Here is a 22,985-nt window from a genome sequence, read left to right on the forward strand (position 1 = left end):
TTGGTCATTCGGAAGCATGGGGCTTCCATAACCATCTATCCCGTTAATGCTCTACGCTGGATAATTTTCTAGCCTCTGAGTAGCTCCTGAGGCTTTACCTATTTGCCAGTAAAATATGAAACACTGACTGGGCTGCCCTTGAAGGCACCAGGGAAAGGAAGTCAGAGATGCACCTATACCTTGACCACCCCATCCCCAAGCCCCTTTATTGAGTTAGAAAATAAGCTGAGCTGAAAAGTTCCTCATACCTATTGTCCTGAGGAAAATTGTTTATTGTCCTGTTGAATAATACCTTTCTGTGCCCAAGAAAAATAAACGCCCCTCTCCCTAATCTAACCTGATAGGTTCCACAAGGTTAGTGTGAGCCCTGTACCCCGTTAGAGAGGTGCAGAGAGTGCCTTATGTGGCATTGCCTGTGCTGTAGCAAAGACTGGACGCAGAGGTAGAGTTTGCACAGATGAGCAAAATAGTGGCTTGGTTTCTAGTCTGAATGGATCTTTCAGTGCTTGCACTGTATTGGTTGAGCAGAAATTAAAAAAAAAAGGCTTCCGAAAGATTTGAATGTGGGAGTAGTGGGGGCACTGGACTTGGCAAAGCTGTCTAACCTTTTCTGTTGGGGTGTTAAGGGTGATGTCATGTGACCCAGTAGGTGGCCTTTCTTCTGGATCAGGGCTGCTGCTGTGACAGGTGTCCCGGGTAACATTTGTTGTTCTTTTACAAAGGTGGATACCAGTGGCGCCCATCGGATGGATGGGCTGGCAGCACTGAGCATGGACCGCACAGGCCTCATCCGGGAAGGGCTCCGGGTCCCTGGAAACATCGTTTATTCTGGCTTGTGTGGATTGGGCTCAGAAAAAGGTCGGGAGGCTACCCCAAGCTCTCTCAGTGGCCTTGGGTTTTCTTCAGAAAGAAATCCAGAGATGCAATTCAAACCGAATACTCCTGAGACAGTGGAGGCTTCTACTGTCTCTGGAAAACCCTCCAATGGCTTCAGTGCTATATACAAAACACCACCTGGGATACAAAAAAGTAGTGCTGTAGCCACAGCAGAAAGCTTGGGTTTGGATAGGCCTGCCAGCGACAAACAGAGCCCTCTCAACATCAACGGTGCTAGTTACCTGCGGCTGCCCTGGGTCAACCCTTACATGGAGGGGGCCACTCCAGCCATATACCCTTTCCTCGACTCGCCAAATAAGTATTCACTGAATATGTACAAGGCCTTGCTACCTCAGCAGTCCTACGGCTTGGCTCAGCCTCTGTATTCGCCTGTCTGCACCAGTGGGGAACGCTTCCTCTACCTGCCACCCCCACACTATGTCAACCCCCACATCCCCTCTTCCTTGGCTTCGCCCATGAGGCTCTCTACACCTTCAGCCTCTGCAGCCATTCAACCCCTCGTTCACTGCTCAGACAAGAGCCTCCCGTGGAAAATGGGTGTCAACCCTGGGAACCCAGTTGAGTCTCACAGCTATCCTCACATCCAAAATAGTAAGCAGCCCCGGGTGACCTCTGCCAAGGCAGTCAATAGTGCCCTGCCAGGGGACACAGCTCTCCTGTTGCCCCCGTCACCTCGGCCCTCAACCCGGGTCCACCTTCCAACTCAGTCTGCTGCGGAGACCTACTCTGAGTTCCACAAGCACTACCCCAGGATCTCCACCTCTCCCTCAGTCACCCTGACGAAGCCATACATGACAGCCAGTAGCGAGTTTCCCACAACCAGGCTGTCTAATGGCAAGTACCCCAAGGCTCTAGATGGGGGTGATAGTGCCCAGTCCATGTCCGGACACAGCCGGAAGACAGCGGTTCAAGACAGGAAAGATGGGGGCTCACCACCTCTGTTGGAGAAGCAGACCGTTACCAAAGACGTCACAGACAAACCACTCGACCTGTCTTCTAAAGTGGTAGATGTAGACGCGTCCAAAACTGACCACGTGAAAAAGATGGCGCCCACAGTCCTGGTTCACAGTCGGGCTGCAAGTGGATTAGTGCTCTCTGGAAGTGAGATTCCAAAAGAAACACTATCTCCTCCAGGAAATGGCTGTTCTATCTATAGATCAGAGATCATCAGCACTGCTCCCTCATCCTGGGTGGTGCCAGGGCCAAGTCCTAATGAAGAGAGCAATGGTAAAAGCCTGTCACTGAAAAACAAGGCTTTGGACTGGGCAATCCCGCAACAGCGGAGTTCCTCATGTCCCCGCATGGGCAGCACAGATGCCGTGGTCACTAATGTTTCAGGGTCCGTGTCCAGCTCGGGACGCCCAGCCTCTGCATCACCAGCTCCCAACGCCAATGCAGATGGCACCAAGACCAGCAGGAGCTCTGTGGATAGCACACCATCAGTCATCCAGCATGTGGGCCAGCCCCCATCCACGCCTGCCAAGCACAGTGGCAGCACCAGCAGCAAGGCAGCCAAAGCCAGCAACCCAGAACCGAGTTTCAAAGCGAGCGAGAATGGCCTCCCGCCAACCTCAATATTTCTATCTCCAAATGAAGCATTCAGGTCCCCACCAATTCCGTACCCTAGAAGTTACCTCCCTTACCCAGCACCAGAAGGCATCGCTCTAAGTCCCCTCTCTTTACATGGCAAAGGACCGGTGTATCCTCACCCAGTTTTGTTACCCAATGGCAGTCTGTTTCCTGGGCACCTTGCCCCCAAGCCTGGCCTGCCCTATGGGCTGCACACAAGCCGGCCAGAATTTGTGGCCTACCAGGATGCTCTGGGCCTGGGCATGGTACACCCCATGTTGATCCCACACACACCCATTGAGATCACAAAAGAGGAGAAGCCTGAGCGACGGTCCCGCTCCCATGAGAGAGCCCGTTATGAGGACCCAACCCTCCGTAGCAGGTTTTCTGAGATATTGGAAGCTAGCAGCGCCAAACTACATCCAGAAGTCCCCACTGACAAGAACCTGAAGCCAAACCCTAGCTGGAATCAAGGGAAAACTGGGGTCAAAAGTGACAAACTAGTCTATGTAGACCTTCTCCGAGAAGAAGCAGATGCTAAAGCTGATGCAGGAGCACCCAAAGCAGGCCTTGTAGCCGAGAATGTGGGTCAGAACACAGAAGCCACCAAGCCCTCAGCTGACCCCGTCATCCAGCAACACCGTGAATTCATCTCCCTCAGAGAGGAGCTGGGCCGAATCAGTGACTTCCACGAATCTTTCACTTTCAAACAGGCCTCGGGCCAGCCAGTGTTCAGCTTAGGCAAGGATAGTGCTGCAGCCGGAAACAAGGAGAACCTGGGGGTGCAGGTAGCAACTCCATTCTTGGAGACAGCTCTGGGCAGCGAGGGCCCTGCTGTGACTTTTGCTAAAACCCAAGAGGATCCCAAACCATTTTGTGTGGGCGGTGCCCCTCCAAGCATGGATGTCACCCCCACCTATACCAAAGATGGAACTGATGAGGCCGAATCCAACGATGGCAAAGTTCTGAAACCGAAGCCATCCAAGCTGGCAAAAAGAATTGCTAACTCAGCAGGTTATGTGGGCGACCGGTTCAAGTGTGTCACCACCGAACTCTATGCGGATTCCAGTCAGCTCAGCCGAGAGCAGCGGGCATTGCAGGTGAGCCCCCCTTACCCAAATTTCACTAACTTTATTGGCTGTCAGTTTTTGTAATGTGCCGAGGGGATTTGGGGGAACGTGGTTAGGACAAAGCACCAGGCAGATTTGGTTAATAACAGATTGGAATGTATGAAATGTTGTTCTATAAGGGGACGGCTGTTAGGAGGTTCATGTGTCTGGATACTTTAAGCTATTCTGTAGATTATATGAGAACTCTACTGGAATGCTGATAACAAGTTGTAATTATTATGAAGGATGTCTAAAGGCTGCATGACGTTTACCTAGCAATTGCTTTGATGTCTCTGCCTGTAAGATAACAAATATATATCTAGAAGCGTTGCTTAGAATACCTTATTTGATACTTGGTAGAGATGTGTAGCAGTCGCATGTCTGTGGGAATCGTTCAATTTTTTTTAACAAAAAAAAAAATTGAAAGAAAGACAGAAAAATCGCTTAAAGGTATAGAGTCTGTATTTAATATGCTAGTGAATTATAATAGATGTTGTATAGGAATTTCCTTAAGATATTTTACTTTTAATTAAAAGATGAATAAAGCCAAATTGTTTTGCAATTGTTAAGAAAAAAATTGGTTTATGCTGATAAAAATGGATGAAGTTATCTAAATGATCCATTGAGTGCCCATTTTAATTACATAGATGGAAGGATTACAAGAGGACAGTATTTTATGTCTACCTGCTGCTTACTGTGAGGTCAGTTCTTCAAATTTTTATTACTAGAATCTTCCATAAACCTTTTGAGTTAAATTTCATTTCCAAATATACAAAGGGAAGTTTGTGGGCCATGGTCGTCTTTATTCGTTGTACATTTTGTTTCTCTTCTGTTGTGTTTTTCTCTTGTTTTCTTTGCGCTGTGGCTTTGTTTTCTTTAATTTATAACCTTCAAAAGAGACTATCTGTCTCTATGCAATCGTGTATGTCTGGCTATACATACACATTGTGCCTATATCTATACACACACACGCCTTTATAGATAAAGAATGTGTGTCTACTCACATATAGACACTCTTAAGTTTTATCTGTTAAACTTTAAAATATCTGAGTTGCCTCTCCTAAATTGTGGTTGGCTTTGGGCAAACTTTTCTTTGCAAACACTTTCCTTTATATTATAAGGCCTATGAAATTGCCTTTATGGTAAGATGATTTTTTGTTTTTGTTTTTGTCTCCATCTCCATTTCCTTTCTAGCGTGCAATGATGCGCTTCTCAGAGTTGGAGATGAAAGAGAGAGAAGGTAGTCACCCAGCAACCAAAGACTCCGAGGGGTGCAAATTCAGCCCAGCCGACTGGGAAAGGTTAAAAGGAAGTCAGGAGAAGAGGCCAAAGTCAGTCGCCCTGGAAGAGGTCATTGCCGACCAGAATGACAGTGAGAGATGTAAGTAACTTGAGCAGCTGGCTGGGACTCCGCATTGGTGAGAACAGGGCTGCCCTGCTTCCAAGGCCTGGGATGGAGAGAGGAAGACTGATTTTTGGATAATAGCCCAACGTCCAGTTCAGGACTGCTCTGAGAAAGAGGCCGCTTTGCCTTTTACCTTAGTGCTGCTGGAGGCAGCCAGGAATCAGGGGTCTATGGGTTTCTTTTCTAGGTCATGGTCTTCATTCGCAAAGAAACATCAGGCTCAAAGTGAATGACAGCCCAATACAATGTAGCCGATGAAAGCGGGTGGTAAGGGTCAGGTCTTTTTTTGAAGAGGCTAGAATGATACTCTTTAGCCTTGCCCTCTCCCACATGGCGGTCTACTGGTGGAATGGCAAAGAGTACTCAGGTTTTCTCCAGCTAGGCTTTGTTGAGGCGGGATAAAGGCTGGTCCGAGCACCAGAAAGATGGCCACAGGTATTCACTGAGCTCATTTGCAGTCATTGGGAGTTGTGGATAGAACTGAAGTACGCCGTATGGGAAAGACCCACAGGACAAATGGTGGTCTATGGTCTGGGGGAAATGTGGGGGAAAGTAAGTGCCTTTCTGAGGATCTTTCTGTCTAAACAATGGATCCCCTGCTGGGCTGGACTTTGGAGAGTTTTAAGGGTGTATGCAACACTTGGTAAAAGTCTTTGGTTTTCCCAAATGTCTATGCCTAAGGTTTGAGGCCTGCTCTGGCCTTCAGAAACCTTGCTAGGGAAGGCGAATTAGAAAGTCAGGGAAAACATGGCGGACAGCAGTTGTAGAAGCCTCCTAGACAAGCCAGTCAGTGATGGTGAGCGTTTGAGAGCCCTGTGTTTTTGCCCTTGAAGGTGGAACACACCTGGTACAGTTCTTGGTGCCCGAAGGCATCTGAGGATTTCTGGCCCAGGAACATGTTTTTTTTGGCTATGTAGAGCACCATCTTTCCTTTACTACCTCCTTAAGATCCAGCAAATGCTCTGGCCAGCCTGCAGTAACAGTCAAACCTGAGAAGGTTTGCTGTGAATCAATCCTAAAGAAAAAGGTAGTTCCTATGGCAAGCAAGGGACTCTTGATGTGCTTAGACGTATCCCGAGCATTGTCTGTCAAATGATGTGTACAGAGCGGTAAAGGGTCTGGGCTGCTCTTGTGTGAAGTGGGTGTGGGAAGCCTTCCTCCATTCTGGTGCTCAGAGTAGACACAAAACAACCAAATCACCAGCGCCTTGTGAGCTGTTTGGCAGGGAAGGCAGCGCCTAGGAGCTGCGTAGTAGGCAAGGTGTTTCTACAAGGGAGTAGCTGCAAGTGGAAGGCCCTTTGTTCTGAGTGAACGGGGAGAGATGCTGTAAGAAGAGGTTGAGAGGTTGGACAGCTTCCAGCCTTTTGGCCTTTTCTTTAGTGTTCAAGTAACAGAACCTGGTCCCAAGTGGCCACTGCCCTCAGATAAGAATCTGAGGCCTCCCACCTACCTGCCTGGGAGGTCCACCTCCTCCCCACTTGTTCTGTTTTGTCCACCGCCCCCCAACCCTAAGAGATAAGAAATCAGAATGGCTTGAAGGGCCCCTCGAGGCTCAGAGAGTGGGTTATTTAGGGGTTGGGGGTACCAGAACAGGGCTCCTGCCACTTGTAAGAGCCAGAAATTGTCATCAAGTGCTCTGTAGGTTATGTGCAAAAAGCTTGTTTTTGTTTTCGGTGAGAATGGAGTAACAAATCTTACCACATAGCCCAGGCTGGCCTTAGTCCTCCTGCCTCACCCTTCTGGATGCTAGTGTTATAGGGATGCACTGCCAGTCTCTGCTCCCTTCCCCTTCTGAGACAGCCCCTCTCTGCTCTGAGATGGTAGATGCATCTTGCTGGGAGGGAACAATGGTCAGGATTTTCATTTGCCCTCTTTGCTATGGTGGCTGAGTTAAATGATGCTAGAAGGTGAGACGAGGAGTGAAGTGCTTCCCCTCACAGCCGACAATTCATGGGAAGGAATTTTCTGTGACATTTTAGAGATGGGGAAGGGCGAAGAAGCATTAGCTTGGTCTTTGCTGAACATGAGCTACTGTGCCCTTTGCCAGTCTCTTGGGTGGGGTAGGCCTGGAGCCTGCTAAATGATAACCTGAGCGGGAACTTCTCATCTGGGGTATTTCTTCCCCAGGACAACAGCAGCATGCTTTATGAACTAGAGAGATGCCTTGGCATTGATCACCTCCTCTGCTCAGCTGTGGGTGACAAAGCTAGCTACCTGCAGAGGGGAATGACATCTAGGATGACCCTCAAAAGTCTTAAACTCTCCCATCTTGTTTAGGGCTCACTGGGCATGGCTGCCACAGTGATGAAGTTGCTTTGTTGCCATGGTGATTTGTAAATGTTGCCATGGTGATGCTTCTACGAGGTATAGTATGGCAGCACAGTCATGATAAATTATGGGATATATGTGCTGCATATCATATGGCCATGCTATAGGGAGCAAGTTTCAAACATTGAATGACACAGCCACACCCACACGTGCCTACATGGTATGACCAAGGGGCCAACAGTAGGAGCAGTGGCAGGTGGGAGAGTCTGGTAGTTAGGGTCTCCGTTGCTTGTTCGCTATTGGCCCATCTCCTTTGCTGTAAGGGTGGTCTTGGTGGTAGTGGTTGGGCTGGCCTTATTGAAGAGGTCCAAGTGAAGGTCTATGAGAATAATGTAGAGCTTCCTATGGCTGATGGCAGTAGGGGCGTGTTTGCTTCAAAATTGTTATTAGGTCCTTGAAGATCAACCTGGTGCAGATCCTTGGGTCTTCTCTGAAGGGAATGAGAATTATTGCCTTAAGAGGCTTGGGGGAAGGATGCTGGCTGTGCTGATGGTGTGTGGACTAGTGTGAACCTCAGATTCATCAGTGAGAGTTCTTGATGGTAATTGGGGTGTGGAGAGACCAATAGGCCCTGCTCTGGACCCTGTACAGGGCTTCACAGCTCCCAAGGTTCAGGAATAGAGTGGCCGGATGGATGAGGAATGGTGTGACAAGTTGAAGGAACCGGTGAGCAATGTGTTAAGTCTTCCCTGCCCACCTCCCTGTCAAGGAGTTGTGGATGGTAATGGGGTGGTATGGGCACCCCCCTGTGTGCAGGTTTGCTCAGATGGAAAAATTCCAGAAAAGAATGAGCTAGCCAAGCCTCCAGTCTTTTTGGGATGCTCCTGTCATGTAAGGAACGGAGGCAGGCCCCCTCAGCTGATGCCAGCACTCTTTTGGGTGGTTTTACCAGGGCACTTTGGGCAAAAGGTCAACAGATTGAGATAAGCTTTATGTCACTGTTATGAGTTGACAGTGAGGATGTAGACTTCAGTGAAAGTTTCCTGAGAAACATAGCTTACAGTGAGATAGGTGCCTACTCGAAACCCGGAGTTCAACTGGTAAGACTAGGAAGTGACTGTAAACTGCTCAGGACAGAGAGAGCCTTAGCGATGATTGGCAGAAGGGGCTATGATGCTGGAACAGGATAAGGCCGTGGATTCTGGGAAAGACCCCACACTGAATATGCTGCTGTCTGATAGGGACTGATTCCATCTGTAGGCAGTTATGACAGTACTCAGTTACCTTCCTTTCACATCACCTACAAAAGGGAGAGATGAAAGAGGTACGCTTTAAAATTCTAGGGTAAATTTGAGCTGGTTTAAGGATCCTGCGTAAATAATTCTCTGGTCCTTCCCTTTTCCCTGAGCAGCCAGGATTGATGAAGGAAGAGGGGAGGTGGCTGGTCATCATGTTCCCACTTTCTGGCCCAGTGTGGCCAGGTTGTAAAGTAGTCACTGTTAGTGACAGAGCAGTTAAGGGGGTCACAGAGCAGCTAGCACAAGCGAGACCGTGTAGCCTACTATCTCCAAGGCCCCCCGCCATGCTGAGTGCAGTGGCCTGTGGCAGTCTGCATGTCTTCGCTGGCTGCCATCGAGCCTTATGTGCATTGACCATGTCCTTAAGTTAGATATACTCAGAGAACCGCAATAGCATGCTATACAAAGGGTCCAGCTGCTGGATGTTTTATACTATAAGGTATACCATCATGAGGAGGAGCGGGTGGGGACGTGTGAGCATTCCTTAGCTCAGATTGGATCCAGTACCACATTTCCTAAGGTTCTGCTCACCCGGAGCTGACAGCCACTCAATGCTGGATTGCCCTTGAGAGGAGTCGATGATGCATGAGCAGAGCTGGTCGGAAGTAGGGGTGGAATTTGAAATGTATTGAGCTCATCCTATGAGGTGAATGTTTATTTCACCTGCAAAATGACTCCTGCAGCGCTACCAAAATGCCAGACCCACATCCTCAGGGGACCCCCCGCCCCCAGTCCCCGAACATGTGGGATCATTTTAGTGATCTATGGGCAAACACTGAACCTTATGATGATTGTTACATAGTGGGTTTTTTGTTGTTGTTTATGGGACTTATTTTCTGTGTGCGAACACGTGTTACAATTCATGTATGGAGAGGTCAGACGATAGTTCTTCCGTGTGGGTCCCAGAATGGAACTCAGTTCCTCGGGCCTACCTTTACCCGCTGAGGTCCTCATGGTGTTTATATTCTGTTGGGTATTGGAAAAACTGCCATACCAGAGCAATTCGTGGGCTACTTCTTGGATAGAACAATTTTGGAGCGATGCAGGGCTATGGTGGTTCAGGGAGAGGGTAGGTGCCATAGTTGTCTACTGGTCCTCTTCTCCCTTGGTCCGGTCCAGAGAACCGAACGAGCCCTGGAGAGCTGGAGCCAACTGTTTTGTTAATGCTTGCCTGGCTACTGAAGACTGTGGAGGGGGTGAGGTCTTGTCTATAAATGTTTGCTTGAGAGAAAGGGCGCAGGTTAGGTGACCCAAGTCCCCGTGGAGATCCCTTATTTCGGACATTAAATGGGAGCAGCTTCTTGATTTAGCGATAGGGATTTCTATCGGCAGCTATCATATTGAGCTCTTTGAAGTTGTCTCTGAAGCTGTAGATTTTGCAAGGCAGCCTTGCCTTTGGCTCTGCTGGGCCCCTTCTCAGCAGCCCTGGGTCTGCAGGGTTCTTTGCCACCTCTTGCCCATCCAGGTCGTGGGCTTCTTTGAACACTCCCCCATCCACATTCCTCATTTTTATCATCTTTTGTCTGTCTGTTCAAGTAAACATAGATGTTGCCCCTTGGCTAAATGACATTTTGGGGCTATTTAGTCTTTTACTACAACCCTCTGCCCCTCTTTATTTCCAAATAATGACCTAACAAATGCTTCCCTGAAGATGTTTTAGTTTAACCAAACTTGGTTGAGGGTATGAGTACCTCAGTCCTTTGTGGGATCCTCTAGCCCCCAGCTATAAGAAGGTTAAAGACAAGGTACCTACTGGAAAGTTCTGTTTATCCTGCCTCCATGCTCCTAATGGGTGAGGACCTCTGTCTCCCAAGACCTGTCAAGTGCTCGCCACCTTGACCTTGGCCATATCCTGCCTCCGTGGATCGTTATTTCTGTATTTTCTCTGTCCTCATAGGCGAATATAGTGCTGGAAACAAACATGATCTCTTTGAAGCCCCAGAGGACAAAGATCTTCCTGTGGAAAACTATTTCTTGGAGAGGCCGCCTGTGAGTGAGCCACCCACGGACCAGGCGGTGGTGGACATGCCACAAAGCCCTACCCTCCGGCTAGAGAGGAAACGCAAAGTGTCAGGTGACAGCACCCACACTGAGACCACTGTGGAAGAGCCAGCTGAGGACCCTCTGAAAGCCAAGAGGAGACGGATCTCCAAAGGTGAGCCTGGCCAGCTTCCACCGCCTGCTTGGGAGGCCTGTGCATGCAGCTGCAGAGGGCACATTTGAGTGTGGTTGTGTGGGGTCACAGTGGGGTTATTGCAGCACCTCCCCCCTCCCCTCCATAGACAGTCTTGCTACTCCCACAACTCCTGAAGCCCTGGGGAGGCGGCACCCACCTCCCCTCCCCCACCCCATTGGTGCTATGTAAGACAGTTTTTTCCCCTCCCCATGGGGCTTTTTGATTAATTTGTAGTTATTTCTCCATTAGATGACTGGCCTGAGAGGGAAATGACAAACAGTTCCTCTAACCACTTAGAAGACCCACATTATAATGAGCTGACCAACCTGAAGGTGTGCATTGAATTAACAGGGCTCCATCCTAAAAAGCAACGCCACTTGCTGCACCTTAGAGAACGGTGGGAGCAGCAGGTGTCGGCAGCTGAGAGCAAACCTGGCCGGCAAAGCAGGAAGGAAGTGACCCAGGCCGTTCAGCCTGAGGTCACCTCCCAGGGGAATAACACCACTGAAGAGAAGCCTGGCAGGAAGAAGGCAGAGGCCAAAGGCAACAGAGGCTGGTCTGAAGAGTCCCTCAAATCCTGTGACAATGAGCAAGGTATGCAGAGGCCACCTGGTGACTACTCACTATGTTGCTAGAGGATAGGTCACACATTCCATGGGAAAGGGCCTCTTGGGGAGCACAGGGACTTGGGCCATCCACGTTTGTGGCAGGTGATGCTTTTTGGTGCTGTCCCTGTCTTCTTTCCACTTCCTTCCTGATTTCCCAGTATATGGCTGGGCAGGAAGGAACGGCTGGGTGGCCCCATAACCTTGCCAACCCAATCCTTCCGGGCTCCAGCTGCCTCAGTCATCTGGATTGCTGAGCACCTGAGTCCAGTGAGTGGGGGAGAGCAGGAAGAACGAGTTTCTGTCCTCTTGTCCTTTGAAGAAACTTACTACTTGGCATTTTGAGGGTTAACCTATTTGCCATTTGAATGTGGGATAATTAAAATATTAATGCTTTGAAAACATAATTGGTATATCTTTAAAAACTGAAGCCGCTCCAGTGATCAGTGCTAACAATGGGTTTTTCTTTCTGCATCGGCTACAACTCTGTAACGCCTGCTTCTTCTCCCCCTCCCCCGCCCGTCCCCGCCCCCTCCGTATTTAGGCTTGCCTGTGCTCTCCGGCTCTCCGCCCATGAAGAACCTTTCATCCACCAATGCAAGTGGCAAAAAGCAGACTCAGCCAAGCTGCACGCCAGCCTCGAGGCTGCCTGCCAAACAGCAGAAAATTAAAGAAAGCCAGAAGACAGATGTGCTGTGCACAGAGGAAGACGAGGATTGCCAGGCTGCCTCCCCGCTGCAGAAATACACAGACAACATCGAGAAGCCATCCGGGAAGAGACTGTGCAAAACCAAGCACTTGATACCTCAGGAGTCCAGGAGGAGCCTGCAGATGACAGGAGACTACTATGTGGAGAACACTGACACCAAGGTACCTTCTGTCCCGCTTCCCCTTCATGCCTGCTTCTCGTGGAGGAAGCTCCCATTTTCCTGGACTGTACCCCCTTTTATATCACTGTATAGATGGGGCGTGTGCACAGGGTGACCATGAAGTTTCAAAGTAGTAAGAATGACACCCCACCCCCTATCCTCCTTTGACAGACCCCTCCCTTCCTGAAAAAGAAAAGTGTCCTTCTCTGTGGGTTTGTCACTCTGGAAGAGAAAAGGGAGAAGCAGCAGTGGGGGTGTTAAAGGGTCACAGTCTTACCCGTACCTACTGCTTACTCTCGTGACAGATGACTGTGAGGAGATTCAGAAAACGACCTGAGCCCAGTTCTGACTACGATTTGTCACCACCACCATCCAAGCAGGAAAAGCCCTTTGACCGTTTGCAACAATTGCTTCCGGCCACCCAGGCCACCCAGCTGCCATGCTCAAATTCTCCTCAAGAGACCACCCAGTCTCGCCCCATGCCTCCAGAAGCCCGGAGACTTATTGTGAATAAGAATGCTGGCGAGACCCTCCTGCAGCGGGCTGCCCGCCTAGGCTATGAGGTGAGTGCGTACTTGTGGGCACTCTGGGTCTGAAGCATCCAGCTGCTTTTGCTTCAGGCTGGGCACAGTAGCTTCAGAGAGGGACTTGGGGAGCAGGGCCCACATCAGGAGGTATTCCAAGGCCCAGCAGGATGTTTGTGTTAGACCCACTCTGGCTGCTGTCTCTGTGGTAGCTAAGTCTGTCAGGGTAGAAAACGAAAGGCCTCAGCTGTTCATTCAGTACCTGTTCAGGCAGGTAGGCTAGCCATACCACGAGTGCTCCCTTATTTCTGATAAAAGTCTGTCATAACCCAGGACTTGGCGACTGAGGTAAATTTTAATGATGTCTTTTGGTTTGTGAATAACAAGGGTGTAGAAAATCGATTAGTTCTATTTAGGGTGACTTACATCATTGCTGGTAGAAAGGTGGTCTTCAGGGGTCAGAAGTGACCGTGGGGAGGGTTGGTGTGGACCTACTACAGTGGGGAAGGCAACCCTGGTGGAATGATATCTGAGAGACGAGTGGCAGTCTGAGGGGCTCTGCCCCAAACTCACTTCGGCCACCTGGCCTTGTGCTCTCCGAGTTGGCCTGCCTGGGCACTCTACAGTAACTCAGTTTCCCTCTCAGCACCCACGGTTATCTGCACTTTCCATCTTTCATTCTGGCAGTCATTGTACTCAGAGGTGGGAATCACCTGGCCCTACATTAACCAGTGACCCAGATCCCAGCCTAGGAATTGGAGCGTTGTGGGTGGGAACCTGAGGGAAGGATGGTTGGGGGGGGGGAGGGGTGCTTGTGTTTTCTAGTTGTGAGCGCCGTTGTTTACATCCACACATCTGTTTTATATCTCAGGACTATCTCAGAGATAGCTAGAAGAAAAGATTGGTAATCACCTCAGTTACAGTGGTTTAAGTGCAAGTGGCTGTTGGTTGTTTAACCACAGAGAGCAATGCCACCTAGGACAAGGGTGGCGCTTCGTGCTCTGCATCAGTTTCCTTTCAAGGGGCTTCACCAGCGCTGCCCTTGGGCTTCTGGCAAGCTCACCAAAGGAGATGGTGAAGGAACAAGGGTTCCCTTAAGGGCAGCAGGTTTCTTTGCTCATATAGAAACAAGGCTTCTTTGATCTCGGCATCACTTCCAAAGGTCTTACTCTTTGCAAAGAGAAATGGTGAGGCTCAAGAGACCCTTGCGGCTTCTCTAAGGAATAGTTTTTATGCAGCTAGTAGGTCTGAGGCCTACAGAAAGGAGCACTTTTTTAGGCTCTGTTCCTTTGATGACCCTGGAGAACTTATCCATACAGGCACGTGAAATTTTCAATATGTAAATTTCAATAGCCCATGTTTTAACTATTACTGTTAAACCATTTCACAGAGTCTGACTTTCCTGGGTTTTCTTTGGTAGAATTTAAGGTGTTGGATGGTATGTCATTCAGATGTGGTGATTTCAAACTTTCTAAATGAAGGACCATTTCCTGCCCCTGTAAGGAACTGTTGGAAACATGATGCTTCACATCCAGTAAAACAGAAATCCCTCTCAGCAGACCCTCATTCTCTTTCAGCTAATGTGGGTCTAGGGATTTACAGCGCCCCATCTCTTCCAGGGTGTCTTAACTGATCAGGCAGGCCGGCAGGCCAGGCACACTCAATGTGGCTTGTCTCCTACTCAGAAGGCTTCCATTTCTCTAGCTAAGATGCCAGCATGCACTCACATGCATTTAGTGGTGATGGTTAAATTTTCTATGAATTAAATAAATCATGTTTTTAAAAAAGTTAATGAGGCATTTAATTAATTAACAATGTCGGGTTTATGGCCTTTATGGTTACATTTTGCGGTTAATGGCATTCGGCTTATGGCCTCTTAACAGAATTGTCCAACAAAAACAGTTTGATTTTTTTTTTTTTTTTTTTTTTTTTTTTTTTTTGGTTTAGGAAAGGGTGGGTTGTCCTTCAAACACCTATTTGTGATGCAGAAAATAACAGAGAAATGTATGGGGCGGGCAGTTGGCATCTGAAAAGAGGCCATCACCCTCCTACCTAGGTGGTAGCTTGCCTGACCCCAGCACAGGGTCAGAGAGATGCCTATCACAGCTGGATTGAAGCCCTCTAGCCAGAGCCTTTCGTTGGGCCTTTCGGGACTTGGCTTGAATGATGAGTGGGATATTTCACCTTGGTTGGGAATCTTAACCCCTCTGGACCACAGTCTCCCGGAGTGTTGGGTGAGAACACTCCCACTTTTCTTCCTGGTGTTTCCTGGGCTGTGGAGACTGGTGGCGGGCAAGGTCTCAGGCCAAGTGACATCAGTGGATAGGCCATGGCAAATGCCTCACGTAGTGTGTGGTCACTGCTGCCTTTCCTCCGTGAAAAAAAAAAAAAAGAGCTGACTTGGCCTTCTGCTCTGGCTTCTTTCATTTCTAGGTTCCCTCAAATCAGCCCTGTAGTGAGGTAGGCTTCCAGGTGAGGGCTGTAATTGTCAGAACAAATAAACCCTGGGTTAAGAGGACACCGGGCAGACCGCCGGGATCCACATAAATTGATCTTTGCACAGCAGTCAGTGGCGCTCGCCGATCCCAGCGTCACGTGACCAGGTCTCGTCCTGACTGGGGCACAGAGCTCATTAGACTGCAGCCGTCCACTCGAGTCTGGCTAGTGAGGGCCTGCTAAAGGAGCAGCAGCTTCATGCGGTATCCTGGATACCAGTGCTCAGGGCAGGTGGCCTGGGAGCTCAGAGCATTGTGGGCTTTCTGGCAGGTTAGAACCTGAAGGAAGAAATGCCGTTCCAAGCATGCCTTTTTCTCTTCCTCCCCTTGTTTTTGAAGGGAGCTTCCGTGACAACCTGAAGCAGAGGGGCACAGATGGTCAGACTTACCAGCTTTAGGCTCACAGGGAGGCATCTGGAACATTCTAGTTAGGACACGAGTGACCCCTTTTACCTTTGACTGAACTGTTCTAGAAAGGAGATTTTTCAGAACCCACCTCATGTCTATGAGTGGCATATTTTACATCTAACGGATGAGTTCCCCCAGTGTCACGAAGGGAGGCCCCAATGTTACCTGTGAGGTTTCCCTTTCACTGACAGGCCATGTGTTAGGCCACCCCCATACTCACCCCTTTCTTAGAAGTTAGGAACGATCTGTTTGGCATGACTTAGAAGATAGCGTAATCTGTTTCCTGGTGACAGATACTGTTCAGTGTGTCTGAAAATTTGCTTATTCATGGTAGTAAGACATGGAATAAATTAACTGCCATGCTTACTGGGAGTGGTTCCTATTAATATTTTAACATGCTAAAGAAATGAGATTAATAATAGTGATTTGGACGCAAACTATTGACACCGACTGCCTTCTGCAGAGGGGAGGGGCAGGCTTGTTCTATTCTGTTCTACTGTGTGATCTGATTCTCATCATTGACTTAGGTACATAAGAGTGTGTGTCATTGATTCAGTCTTGAATAGAATGAGAAGTGAGGAAAAGTGGGGTTATGTGAGCTCTTAGTGTCCTTGGTGGTGTGAATGAGTAAAACCCAGATCATTCCCTACCAAGCAAAGGCTCTCCCTCTGAACTACTTACTGCCCCCCATTCCTCTATGCCTTTCCCCACACCTGTCTGGTTTTTTTTGGGGGGGGGTTGGTTTTTTTGGTTTTAAGAGTGAATTTTGCTTCATGTCCTAGGCTTGCCATCAAGGCTGGCCTCAAACTAAAGTCATCCCCCTGCCTCAGTCTCTAGGAGTGCTGGGATTGCAGGTGTGTGCCACCTTGCTTGCCTTCACACCATTCCTTGGTGATGTCTAATATACCTGGCAAGAGCCCTGCATCTCATTCGGATGCCTGGCTGCCCAGCCTCTGCCTCCTGTCTGTACACAGGGCTGGACTGTGTCTGACCTCTTCTGGGTTGCAGGATGTGGTGATACTTTTCCATTTTCCTTCCATTTGATCGCTTTTACTTTTATCTCATCTTGGCTGTTTAATCTATTATGACCCTATGGAACATAAATGCCATTGTACAGGTAGGTGAATGCACCCTTAAGCTTGTTTTGTGGAGACAGGGTGGATCTTAGGCTAGTCTCAGATTCATGTTGGTCCATCAGCCTCTCCTGAGCATTGAGAATCACAGGTGTGAGCCGCCATGCCTGGCTCTGAATGAATCCTTTTGAGATCTCTGTAGCTGAGTCTCTCCCTCAGCACTGAGCCAAGTGTATTGGGGCTGCACAGCCTTGGGGCACACAGAGTCCTTCACACTGTTCTGAGCCCCTCAATAAACATCTAGGCACCACCCAAACCACAGTGGGTTCTCAAGCCCCAGTGTGGAGTCTTAGAAGTTTGAAGAAGTCTTCCTTGTGAGGTGACTGTGTGGTGATCGGATGGTATTTCCCTTTCCCTCCCCACAGGAAGTGGTCTTATATTGCCTGGAGAACAAGGTCTGTGATGTCAATCATCGAGACAATGCTGGTTACTGTGCTCTGCATGAAGCTTGTGCCAGGGGATGGCTCAACATCGTACGTCACCTCCTTGAATACGGCGCGGATGTCAACTGCAGTGCCCAGGATGGAACCAGGTCAGTGGTGTGCCTTGTTCTCTTTGTATCCTCATCCTTTGAGGGAGCAGATAGTGGCTCTAAGGTGATGCAGAAGTGGGGGTGGCTTTAGAGCAAATTGTACCTGCAAAGATTCCAACCTAGAATTGAACTGAACAGAGTTTTCTGACGGGTGTAGACAGATCCCTCCTAGTCTTGGCCAGTTCTGTAGTTCTCCCACAGACCAGAACCTCCATGGAAGCTATGTCTTCCTAAAGAGTCAGGGGGTGCTGCCTTTTCAAACACCGAACTGTTCATTACCATCTGTGAAGTCACTGTTCAAAGTACTTGTGAGCTGAAGTACCCCTGGGAACAGACTAAAGACCATCTGTCCTTCCCTCCACTGCTTCCTCAGTCACCACCCACAGCCAGGCCCTTGTGTTCACCTTGTTCTTTAACCTCAGCTCTGAGTCAGCACAACATCTTGAGGGATACACTGTTGAGAAACAGGGCACGAGGGTTCCCTTTATGGTCATAAATAGCTAGAGGTAAACTGTAAATCTTTTAGGCTTTTGGTTTTTGTTTATTGGAGACAGTCTCTCTATGTAGCCTTGGTAATCCTGGAATTCACTCTGTATACCAGGCTGGCCTTGAAGTCACAAAGATCTGACTGCCTTGGCCTCCCAAGTGCCATGGTTTCCTAATAGCATTGACTCTTGTGCCCTCCTGTGAATATACCATGGTTAGGCCTGAAGACACTTTCATCATAGACTTAAATTCTTCCTTAGGCCTAAGGATGAAATAGATGCCTATTTGAAAGATGACCCTGAAAGAGTCTCTTTACCAGTCCTTTAGAGGAGAGCTGCTGGTTCTTTGACTTTGAGCCAGTTGTTTATACCTACAATGGTAGTGATACTGCACCCAGAAGGCTCATTATAGGAGGTGTGTCTTTGCTTCTAGATCGGACAGCTTAGGGTGTGTGTGTGTGTGTGTGTGTGTGTGTGTGTGTGTGTGTGTTCACACAAGCTTAATGTCACCATGTGTCTCTTCCCAGGCCTCTGCATGACGCCGTGGAGAATGACCACTTAGAAATTGTCCGATTGCTTCTTTCCTATGGTGCTGACCCTACTTTGGCCACATACTCAGGGAGAACCATCATGAAAATGACCCACAGTGAACTTATGGAGAAGTTTTTAACAGGTATGATATAGTCCAATCAATGATCTTATTCAAAAGTTTCATTTACCATGTGTCTTGAAACCCTCTGTGCCTCTGTTTTGGGGATCTCATAACACCTTGAGTTGTACTCACTGGGAGAAGTTGCTCAGTTGACCAGAGACAAGGTATAAAGATGCAGCCCTTCCTTGGCTTTATGTACAAAAGCTGTAGAGCTTCTTTGCTCTAACTTGGTAGGCCGGAGTGGCCTGTCCCTCAGCAAGTCAGGTTAACAGTTATGTACCACAGAGGGCTTCGAAGACTTGAGAGGCTACTTGCAGACATGCACAAAGTAACCTATCCTGAGTTCATAGGGGAAATGCACTCTAACTGGATTAGCATTGTGTTGTTGTCAAATGGGGTTTTGTTTTGTGTGGGGACAGGATCCCATAGTGGGGCCCAGGCTGGGATTATAGTTGTATGACGCACCTAGTTTGCCAGTATATTTTATCTTCTGTCACTTACCCCCATCCCTTTTCTCTGCAGACTATTTAACTGACCTGCAGGGTCGCGATGATGATGACACCAGTGGCGCTTGGGAGTTCTATGGCAGCTCTGTTTGTGGTAAGCAGCATTGTTCGTGGCACTGTGGGTTCTGTGCTTCTGCCTACCCTGAGAGAGGGAAGTGGGCACTGGAAGAACTCGGTTGCTAGAGAATATTATTAGAGGTCTGGGTGTGGTGCCTCGGCTGAAATCTTCTGTAGCTAACGAATCCCTCTCTTATTTGTCTTACATCAGAACCAGATGATGAAAGTGGGTACGATGTTTTGGCTAACCCCCCAGGACCAGAAGACCCAGATGAGGAAGAGGATTCCTATAGCGATATGTTTGAATTTGAGTTTGCCGAAACCTCCCTCTTGCCATGTTACAACGTCCAAGTGTCCGTCGCTCAAGGGTGAGCATGGCTATCTCTGGCACAGTGACCAAGCTGCTTCTAAGGCAGTTTGCCCCAGTAGGCAGATGAATGTAGATGAGAGGGTGGCTTCTTAGCTGTCTGCAGATATTGGATTAGAGTCCAGATTGCTTGATTATTTATACCCACTCAACCATAGCATGGTTTAGGTTGCCCTCGTGAGAAAGCAGGAGCTTAGAGCCACCATCTTGGTTATTACAGGTGTCACCCATCCCTGAACAAATTACCCTAGGAACTCCCCCAAGACTTGGTATAATTGGATTGTAATGATAAACTACCTCCTTATCTAAGAATAGGACAGTCCTTTAAAGTGTCGTCAGATGTGGTTAGATGCCATGTTTCCCCATGGGTATGCTGCAGCACCTTAATAATCTATCTAGCCTTTGCATGTACTTCTCAAGAAACTGCTATGCTATGTGTTGACAAAGGTGTTTAATGAGTAATGTTCTCCTTGGCTCTGAAGCTATAAATACATATGCCATTACAAGGAGTGGCAGAAATTCTAAAGGGTGTTGGCCATTAAGAGTATCACTGCCAAAGAATTGAAGGGTGGGGGTGGAATTGGGAAAAGGGGGAGGAGAGATAACCTTCTATGTTTAGTGATCTGTCATGTCCTTGAAGAGGTCAAAGAGGTTGGGATGTAGGCCTGCTTTTCTCTGACTATGGGGGTCCACTGGAGGAGCATGAGGAAACTTTTAGCCAGAGCTGGGTGAGCAGGACTTTCTCCATTTGTTTCCATTCACAGCAGCCACAGTGAAGCTTGTTCAAATGCTAGTAGATGTTCTTTGTAGAAAATGAAATCTGTCCTGAGTTCTTTCAACTGCAGTTACTCTTCTTATTCTAAAGTCCAGTGATGAGTTATGGTAGGGGAGAGAAGGGGGTTTGACTAGAAGACAGCTGGCCCTGGTTAGTACTCAAACATAGTCAGGTACAGTAGTACCTTTCCATTTGGCCAGAAACCTAAGCCCTACCCCTTTCTATTTTCTAGGCCGAGAAACTGGTTACTGCTCTCAGATGTGCTGAAGAAGTTGAAGATGTCCTCCCGGATATTCCGTTGCAATTATCCCAATATGGAAATCGTCACCATTGGAGAAGCGGAGTTATACCGACAGGTCTCTACAAGTCTCTTGTTCTCCTGCCCCAAAGACCTGGAGGCCTTCAACCCTGAAAGCAAGGAGCTGTTGGATCTGGTGGAATTCACCAATGAGCTCCAGACACTGCTGGGCTCTACTGTAGAGTGGCTCCACCCTAGTGACACGGGCCATGAAGACTACTGGTGAGCCACCTGCCCTGCCCACCACCCACTGTGTACAGTGTGTTATAGTGTTAATCCTTGTGCATATGTGTCATAATACAACAATTTCTGTAAAGAAAGGACACTATTACATATGAAAATATCTCTTCTTTATATAAGAGAAGTTACTCCAGTCAGAAGAACCTAGAAGCCCGTGTTTTCTTTCTAAAGTTTTAAGTCAGTTTTTATGAAGCTGTTCAAATGTCTTTATTTTTCAGTGCACACATGCTTTGGAAATGTATGTTCGTTTTTACCTGGAACATTTTTCTTTTCTGTTCTTTTCTAAGGAGAAAAAAATAAATGGATAACTGAAAAGGAGCTCTGTGCTTGGCGTAATTTCATACAAAGCTTCGGTGGCGGGCCATGGGTGTATTGTGTGGTCACAGCTATGTGCTTGGTTTGGGGGAGTGAATTGGGTGAAGGCACTTGGTGGTGGTATACTTTTATGTTTTGTTTACAGAGTACCTGCTCACACCAGGTAAATGCTATTGGACGTGATCCAGTAGTATGTAATATAAATTCAAACCATATCCACACACAACAACTAATTGTAAGAAACTTTTGTATCCTAATTTAAAAGCTGTGAAATTACTTTTCACACATCAAACCGGATTGTTTATATGTTTAAACATTTTATGCTCTTATTTAAAGAAGACTTTGAGCTATTTTTTTCTGTACTCTGTAAAATATTGAGAACTAACATAATATGTTGAGGTTGCTTGAAAATGTACATAAGACTAAAATTTTCTGAATTGTGTGTTTATGTTTGAAATCTGTGTTTTAACTTTGTAAGTAAATTCTCTGCCTTTGTATTTATATTTTACAAAAATTTTTCTTAAAAGGCAATAAACCTGTTGAGGAGAGGAGCAAATCGAAGTACTTTGCATCCTTTGTATTCCTGAAGAGTCCATTCCATTGTCACTGGGCTTCTTTTACTTGATGATGATGGATTCCCTGTGGGCAACTTGTAAACAAGTTTGTCTCCACCAATCAAAGTAGACTAAGGACTTCAGGGAAGCTATTCTGAGAATACGGATTTATCATCCCATACCGAGAGTCTGATTCTTTAGGACACTTTCTCTGATCCCTTTTTGAGGTATTAGGGATCAGAACCAGACTCTCATACATGCTAAACAACTATACTAACAATGAATCCCACCAATACCTCTTTTTTTTTTTTTTTTTTTTTTTTTTAAGAAAGTGTCCTCTCACTTTCTTCCAGGACTCAGACTCAGTCACCCTGCATCTTCCTGAGTAGCTTGGGTTGGAAGCCTGTATCAACATATCCGGCTCTTTTGTCCCTTTCTCCTTTGATTGTCCTGGCTCACTGGTGTTGCCTTTGACCTTCACCTACTGTAGTTCCACATCCATTCCACATCTTGGTCCTTTAGGAAAGCTTTCCCCGAAAGGCTATAGTCATTGTCATGTCTCTTCCTTTAGGCCTCTTTTTTGTTCTGTTACTCTTCAGCCTGATCAGCAACGTCTGCAGTTTCAACATTTCTACTGCCTTTACTTTTTTCTAGCCCTGTCTACAAATATTGCCATTTAACTCCATTCTTCTACAGACAAAGGCTGGAAAGCTGGACTCTCCTGAAGCTTGTTTTACCCTCCAGTACCAGAAACAAATCAAAACAGGAAGATAGTTCAGGGTTCTAGTTACTGATGTAGCATTCCAACATCCAGTTATCAAGTGGAGTCTTAAGTATACCAAGATGGGGAAGGGAGGGATGGAGGAGGCCTGCAAATGCAGACAGGTAAAAAAAAATCAAGACATGGTTGGGAATGAAGAAATATAGTATGGTTGAAAAACTGAGGATTAGAGAAAATTTTATCATCACGAGAAGAAAACCTATACAAGCATTTTTCAACAGTCTCTCCATTCCAGACTGATCTGGGTGAGATTTGGTGATATAGAACATCACCTCAAAGTGTATAGGAAGGCCAAAATGGGAGTGGGGAACAAGATGGCCCAACAGTGCTGCCTGCAGAAGGGGTCACTGCAGATGGGTTCGTGGTAAACTGAAACTACTCTAGGACAATAAAAGGCTGCCAGGAGCCTCAAGGAAAATCCACAGCAAAATTCCAAGGTTATTTCAGCTGTGGGCAAAGGAAGAGAGGTCCCAAGTGGGGCCTTGAAGGCTATGGGGACAAAATGTGCTCAGTGTGGGAAAATTGAGGTTCTGCCTTAAGGCTTTTGGGAAAGCTGGTGGAGAGCTTTCAAGAAGCCTCTGGATGTTGGGAACATGTTTTAAATGCTTGGGCTGATGACATGGCTCAACTGGGTGCCTGCTACCAAGCCTGAGGATCTGAGTTTCAT

General features: G+C 47.6%; 1 protein-coding gene across 6 annotated transcripts in view; it reads left to right on the forward strand.

Annotated features, from left to right (window-relative positions):
- BCOR (BCL6 corepressor) overlaps positions 1–21,465 on the forward strand; it is a 117,191-nt gene extending 95,726 nt beyond the window's left edge. For 3 of the 6 annotated variants that reach the window (XM_080911051.1, XM_080911053.1, XM_080911052.1), the window contains exons 4-15: positions 723–3,566; positions 4,223–4,276; positions 4,770–4,956; positions 10,444–10,701; positions 10,972–11,316; positions 11,872–12,197; positions 12,502–12,759; positions 17,122–17,288; positions 18,301–18,446; positions 18,948–19,025; positions 19,200–19,356; positions 20,363–21,465. In XM_080911051.1, the coding sequence (XP_080767177.1) occupies positions 723–3,566; positions 4,223–4,276; positions 4,770–4,956; positions 10,444–10,701; positions 10,972–11,316; positions 11,872–12,197; positions 12,502–12,759; positions 17,122–17,288; positions 18,301–18,446; positions 18,948–19,025; positions 19,200–19,356; positions 20,363–20,654 (5,112 nt within the window). In that variant the 3' untranslated portion in view covers positions 20,655–21,465. The remainder of the gene's footprint in view (positions 1–722; positions 3,567–4,222; positions 4,277–4,769; positions 4,957–10,443; positions 10,702–10,971; positions 11,317–11,871; positions 12,198–12,501; positions 12,760–17,121; positions 17,289–18,300; positions 18,447–18,947; positions 19,026–19,199; positions 19,357–20,362) is intronic. The other 3 variants (XM_080911055.1, XM_080911054.1, XM_080911056.1) reach the window with 3 other exon arrangements.
- Positions 21,466–22,985: the final 1,520 nt, after the last annotated feature.

This window comes from Micromys minutus (assembly GCF_963924665.1).
Source record: "Micromys minutus genome assembly, chromosome: X".
In the NCBI taxonomy this organism is placed as follows: domain Eukaryota; kingdom Metazoa; phylum Chordata; class Mammalia; order Rodentia; family Muridae; genus Micromys; species Micromys minutus.